General features: G+C 43.8%; 1 protein-coding gene across 1 annotated transcript in view; it reads right to left on the minus strand.

The window, feature by feature from the left end:
• Positions 1-6,916, minus strand: part of Myo1d (myosin ID) — a 314,007-nt gene that overhangs the window by 129,786 nt on the left and 177,305 nt on the right. The window contains exon 17 of the mRNA XM_015501192.2: positions 4,769-4,992. Coding sequence (XP_015356678.1) covers positions 4,769-4,992 — 224 coding nt within the window. The remainder of the gene's footprint in view (positions 1-4,768; positions 4,993-6,916) is intronic.

The following is a 6,916-nucleotide window of genomic DNA, read 5'->3' on the forward strand; positions in this document are numbered from 1 at the left end:
ATCATTGTGATTGCTGCAGGCTGGGGACAGGGTGACCTGTGGGGAGGCTATTTCCATAATGTACAAGCTGGAGGAAGGGGGCCTGGCCAGGGAGGTGGTGGTGAAGGTGAAGATGGGTTTTGGACACATTCTGAAGGAAGAGCCATTTGGATTTTCTGACTAGATGTGGGGGAAAGAGGGTGGTTTGTGATGATTCTAAGGTTTTCTTTTTCCCCAAAACAACTGAAAGCATAAATCAAATAAAATCCTGATTGAGAAAAACAGGTCTGAGGTGTTTTGTGCTCTTTGCAGCATCTCAGCCTATTTCTGTCTTCTGCCACAGGAGTTTGAAGCAGGGTGGGCGGAAGCAGACTGAACTTCCTCTAATGAGACGAACCGTCAGGCCAAAGGTTCTCAAATGATGCTCCTATGGAATACTAGAACAAGATTCAACTGAAATTGAAAATTCTCCCTGAGATCACTGAATAAATCTAAAAATAAGGGGAAAATGAAAACACCACCAGGAAATGGGAATGATGTCAATAAACTGGAAGGTGCAAAGGCTTTCTGGAAGATATGAAGCAGACGGGGTGGGGCTGGAGAGGTGGCTCAGTGCGGGAGGAGAGGAATCCTCAGGCCGCATGGGTTTCTCAATGAGGCCCAGAGAGTCCTTAAGCCTAAGCAGCAGGGACTAGTATTGGGGCAGGAGGTGATGGATTTTTAAGGTGGGAGTTTTGCCAGTTCCCTGCACATGAACTGTCTGGTCATGTGAGGCGGGACACCTTCCCTGGCAGCGAGGATCAGCAATGGCACAACAATCATGGGAAAGCAAAGGCTCAGCACCTCAGCAAGAACCTCCTCCCTACTTCCTACAGCACCTGGCAGTCATGAGTCAGACTGTCCTAAGGTCAAGACCAAAGAGGCTAGAAAAGTGACAAGCATGGAGCAGTGGAGGCCAAGGTCAAGGATACTGGTGACAGGCAGGCTCTACCACACTAAGCAGCTTTCTCAGCAACTGCCCTAATGAACTCTTGAGATCCAGATTTCATTATTGGCTTTGCTCTGACTGCTGCTCTGATTCCAGCCTATCCCTGCTCAGGCTCTCCTTGTTTACTGTCCACGGTGGCCCAGGACAAGGCCCACACCTGCCTGACTACAGAGGCACAAAGGCAGACTGCTGGGGCACAGGGGACCTGACAGCACCACTGTCGAAAGACCACGCGGGGTTCTCATCCTGGTTATGCAAACCACCACCTGTGGCTGTGTGCAGCAGACCATGACAGCTCATAAACCAGCAGCCTGAGGACATGGAGAGGGGACAAATCTGGGCATGAAGCGGGCTTGGCCGAAAAGAATTAATGTGAAGAAGAGCGGTGATCTTAAACACGGTTAGGTACGCATTGAGATTCCAGAAAAATAAAAACAAGACTCCAACAATGACTATTGACTCCTTTAACGCACTTCTCTCAGTAGTCCACAGATGAAAAAGTTCAAGATCAGGGTGGTAAGCCATAGCTTGTACCACATGTGACCCACGGTGTGCTTTTGTACAGCTTATCAGCTAAGGAGAGTCTTTACATTATTATGTATTTAACCAAACCAAACCAAACCAAACCAAAGAAGAATGTGTTAGAGACCACACGCAGCCTATAAGGCCTAAAACATTCACTACAGGAAAAGTTTGCTGACTTCTGAGTGGGTGAATACAAATGGGAAATTCATCGAGAGCGCGTGAGGGTACACGCAGTGTGCATACAGACGACAAACAGAGCAGACACGTTATTGTCATGTGCTCATCGACTGTAACTCCTGGGGGGCTGGGTTTGTCTTTCCCATCCTTCTTGTTTGTCACCACATCCCTGGGATCCAGGTCGGTATCCGCAACACAGCAGGTGTTAGGTAAATATTTGCTGAATGTGTAAATTGGATTTTACGCAGATTAATCAATCTGGGCCACAAAAAACCCCTCAAAATGTAAAAAGAAGACTGTATAGGCCACACTGTAATCTAACAGAAATCGAGCACAATTTTCTGTGGATTTTCTCCTGATTTTCTCTTGATTGTTGTGGACTGGTCTTCATAACTTGTTTTTAACTGAAGTCATAGGACTATCTATATCATCCTGCTTATGTAAAAAAAGACAGGAGGGGGAAAGCCCAAGTGACATGTGGCTGTGTTTGTGCAGTGCACTCACAGCATGGGCAAACATTTCCAGAGCACTTATTACGTGCCAGGCACCATCTGAAACCTTCCAGTAACCCTCTGACGCAGGTGTCATTATTATGAAATTGAAGCACTGAGATGTTAACTAACTGGCCCAAAGTTACACAGCTAGTCCACTGCAGAGTCAGAACAGCCAGGCCCCAGGGCTCTGTGGATGTTTTCTTTCTTTCTTTCTTCCTTTTTTTTTTTTTGGTATTGGGTATTGAATCAGTCTTCAGGGCTTTGCAACTGAGCCACATCCCCAGTCCTTTTTATTTTTTATTTTTTTGAGACAGGGTCTCACTAAGTTGCTTAGGACCCTGTTAAGTTGCTGAGGCTAGCCTTGAACTTTCAATCCTCCTGCCTCAGCCTCCCAAGTCATTGGGATTACAGATGTGCACCACTGTGCCCAACTGGGGTCTGTATTTTTAACCACTCTATCATGCTGTCCCCAAGTGTGTGTGTGTGTGTGTGTGTGTGTGTGTGTGTGTGTTCAGAAACACATAGAAAAAGGTTTTGAAGGAAACTAATTGTTGATGAATAGTCATTCCAGGGAAAGGAAATAGAATGGCAAGAGAGATATGGAGGATTTTAACATTATATCCTATGTTTCACTTAAACAATGGGCATGCTTTTAAGTACAGCTTAATTACTTTTAAATCATATAAAAGTAAAGATTGTAGATGATGCCATTCATGAAAGTATTTTACCTATGTATTAAAAAGCCTGAGCCTGGCACAGTAGCACATGCCTGTAAAACTCGTAGCTTGGGAGGCTGAGGGAGGAGGATTGCGAATTCAAAGCCAGCCTCAGCAATGGTGAGGCACTAAGCAACTCAGTGAGACCCTGTCTCTAAATAAAATACAAAATAGGGCTGGGGATGGGGCTCAGTGGTTGAGTGCCCCTGAGTTCAATCCCCAGTACACCCCCCACCCCACACACACAAAAAAGCCTGTCAAGATTGAAAACTAACACTTATGGTATTGTATCTTAAGACTTGAGGATTGAGAAACTTCTGTTTTCAAATATATTGTTTGATCTTTTTCTTTTCAACATTAGAGATTAAACATAGGAGTGTTCCATTGCTGACCTATATCCCAGCTCCCCCCATACTTTTTAAAAATTTGAGACAGGGTCTTGCTAAGTTGCCTAGGCTGGCCTTGAATGCAATCTTTCTGCCTCAGCTACCCAAGTAGCTGGGATTACAGGTGTGTGCTACTGAGCTCAGCATAAACAGACTTTTAAATAATAAAATAGCATAAATAAGTGATTGGCACACTTACAGACCCATAGAAAATTTAAAAACTGCACATGGCTGATCTCTTTTTATGAGCATTCACTTCCTATTTTTTAAAAATGCAAATGAGGTACATGGTAAAGAGGTTTTCTTTCATTTTATCTTTTGATACCTTCTACTGGTTATATAGAGCAAAATCTAAAGAAGATAAATTCTGATTTAACACAGAATTATAAGTTCTTTTACATTCAGGATATCATTAGTATTCTTTTATTTAATGATATCAAATGACTATTTGAGAACTGCTAGCTAAGTTTATAAGATAAAGCTACATACAGTCAGTGCTTTGTATCTATGGGTTTCACATCCAGGGATTCAATTCATTTTGGATTAAAAATTGTGTGACTTCATTGAACACATACAGACGTTTTTCTTGTCATTATTGCCTAAACAATACAGCATAACAATGATTTACACAGCATTTACTTTGTATTAGGAACTGTGACTAATCCAGAGATAATTTAAAGCATGTGGGAAGATGTGCATGGGGTGCATGCAGAGGTGACACCATTTTACATAAGGGGAGTGAGCATCTGCAGATTTTGGTGTCCACAGGGGGCCCTGCAATGGATCTCCTGGAGTCACTGGAGGACAACTGTATATCTGGTGCACACAAACAACAAATAAGCTCCAAAAGTGATGAGGAAGGACTTATGTAAGGACAGACTCAGATTCAGGGCAGGTTATAAAAAAAAAAAAAAAAAATGAAGATCAGTTGGAAAGGTACCAAAGTTTACATGGGTGTTTATATTAAAAAAAGCTTGGTCTAAAACAGTTGTTTTTCCTCCGTGGCTGTACTTAAAAATCACCAGGGAAACCTTAAAAGGCCCTTTGCCTGGGCCCCACCCCCAGCTCCACTGAACAGATCTCTCTGGAAGTTGGTGTTTCATAAACTCCCTGTGAGTCTCAGGCACAGCTGGACTGGGAACTGCTGCTCTGAAGGGATCAATGGGCTTCCTAGTATGAGTTATGTGGGGGTGACTTTAAGAAATAGTTATTTTTGCTAATAACAAAGTAGAGACAGCATGCCAGTAGCTTTTCTAAATGTGGCTTCCACCCAGGGGTTATGGCATGCTGCTGTCAACTGCTACAGGAAAAATAAATTGGCAGTGTCATTATTTTGAGAGGCAAGAAGATGCCCTCTGAAAGCAAAATCTATAAAACTGAAGACACAGGGATAGGTAAATGTCACAACAGCAAGAGCGGAGCCAGTGTGAGTGTCCAGGACTTGTGACTACGTGTTAAGGGTGCTGCTCTACATGGATGTGGCACATAGGGACAAGCGCTTACCTATTAAAAATGGCCTGGAGGGATTCCTCAAATCGGCGCAGAACTTTAGGAGGGGCCGGCCACTTCACGTGCTTCCCGTAGTCTCTCATGGTCTTGACGCCCTGGAAGCGCTTGGCCACCTCGTGGATGTAGGACTTGACTTTGTAACGCCGGTAGTACCTGATTATCGTCAGAGCCGCCTTGGTCCTCCTGTACCGCATGCGGGCCAAGGTGCCCCGCCACACCTTCATGACAGAGAAAGAAAGAGGAGAATGTTGCTGTCTGGCTGGGTAGTAGGTGACTTTGACATTATAGAAGCTGTTCTGTTTCACAAACTCAACTGAGGAACTTGCAGCCCAGTACACAGGGGCCAGAGCCTAACCATGCCAATTCCGTGTACCACCAACAGAGGGCGCTAGGAACCACGTTGGTCATTTGATAGGTCTCATTATTCTGTGTAGAAGCTTGTGCGGAGTTTCAAAGTGGAGTCTTTTTTTATTGTCATGAAAAGAAGAAAACCAAAAAAAAAAAAAATATGTGTAGATAAAGATTTTAGGAATGTTGAAGGGAAGCAAGACGAATCAGAACTGAATGCCATCTATAGTTCTCTGGTGAAGCTAAACCTTACAGATTACACCGGCCACTAGCTAATGTCATTTTGGACTTATGATTCCAACACAATCTGTGCACCCACCTCCCCAGGTGCGAAGTAAACTCCCAAGAATTTAGTTGTGTTCCTGAGAAAAGGGTGAAACAGATTATCAACATAATAGGAATCTTGTTGTTTTGGGTACTGCGGATTGAAGCCAGGAATGCTTTACCTCTGAGCCACATCCCTAGCCCTATTTATTTTTATTTTTGAGACAGGGTCTTACAAAATTACTTACGGCCTTGCTAGTTGCTGAGGCTGGCTTCAAACTTTCAATCCTCCTGCCTCAGCCTCCCAAGTCATGGGATTACAGATGTTCACCACCACACCTGGCCATATGAATGTTCATGAAAAGTTTTTCAGTGTCAGAAATCAGTCAATATGTACATGTCTCAATGCCAACTTCATCCAAGCAGAGACACTTCTATTTTGTTCAGAATACTATGTCCAGGATCCATTTTCTCAACCTCATGAGCAAAAATAAATTTGATGTGATCTTCATTACTGGCTCATCCTTATAAATTTTTTCTACCACCAGCAATATTTCCAGTTGCAATCTCTATTCCTTTCTGCTACCAGAGCCTGCACCATCCCAAATATCCTAAATGCGTGCTTACTTGTGTCCCCCCCCCCCCCCCATCATGCTTCAGTTGCAATAACCACCTTAGATAACCATTTCAATTCTTATGTTGGTGGCATATGTCCCCCCGCTCCTCCCCACCTGAAAGGGCCAAGATTTTCAACCTCTCATTCAAAGCCCACACTATGGGTCCTCCAGACTCCTCCGGGTTTCTTTCTTTCTTCTTAAATCCCCATCTGTGCCTACAAACACGTGCACTGACTCTTTTATCCAGCTGTTTGGGGAGTGTCTTCACGCAGACCCCCAATGTGCCCCACACGCCTGCGATGGGCTCCCTTTGCAGCCTGCACACAGACAAGATAAATCTCTTTGCGCGTGACATGGGAGGATCCCAACGGGTCAAGAAAGACTAAAATATATAAGGGAAGCAAGGCGCACGAGCCATTTGTGATGGGGATCCAGAGTTCACATGTAAACAGTTATTTAGAGACAAAGAAGCAGTAAAAGCTCTCTAACGTGGCATCAGCACAGCGGCCCTTTTTAGTCCAAGTGGCTCTCTTCCCTGTCGCCGAATGCACTGTGCAGATGGCTGAGCGCCTCCACCCGAGTGCTCAAATAAGGGACCCTGCTGTAGCATCTTGAGAACCAAAGGAATACAATTAGAGGGTGGGAGTGTGTGATTCAATTTCTTAGATAAAACAACATTTTTTAAAGTTCATGCTGTTTGTGGTTTTTTATTTTTATTTTTTTAAGGGGAAGAAAATTAAGACTCCCGGGAGCCACACTTACATAGAAAAATCAATCCTGAATTTCCAAAAGGCGTTTTAGAGAGCTTTTTATTAAAATATTTTGTTAGATTCTTTAATAATTCTTAAAACGTTTTATGAGTAAGTGCTCTTTAAGGACAAGTTTCATCTGTGTTTGTTCCCCCCCCCCCCCC

The sequence above is a fragment of the Marmota marmota genome, unplaced genomic scaffold, assembly GCF_001458135.2.
Source record: "Marmota marmota marmota unplaced genomic scaffold, marMar, whole genome shotgun sequence".
NCBI classification, from domain to species: domain Eukaryota; kingdom Metazoa; phylum Chordata; class Mammalia; order Rodentia; family Sciuridae; genus Marmota; species Marmota marmota.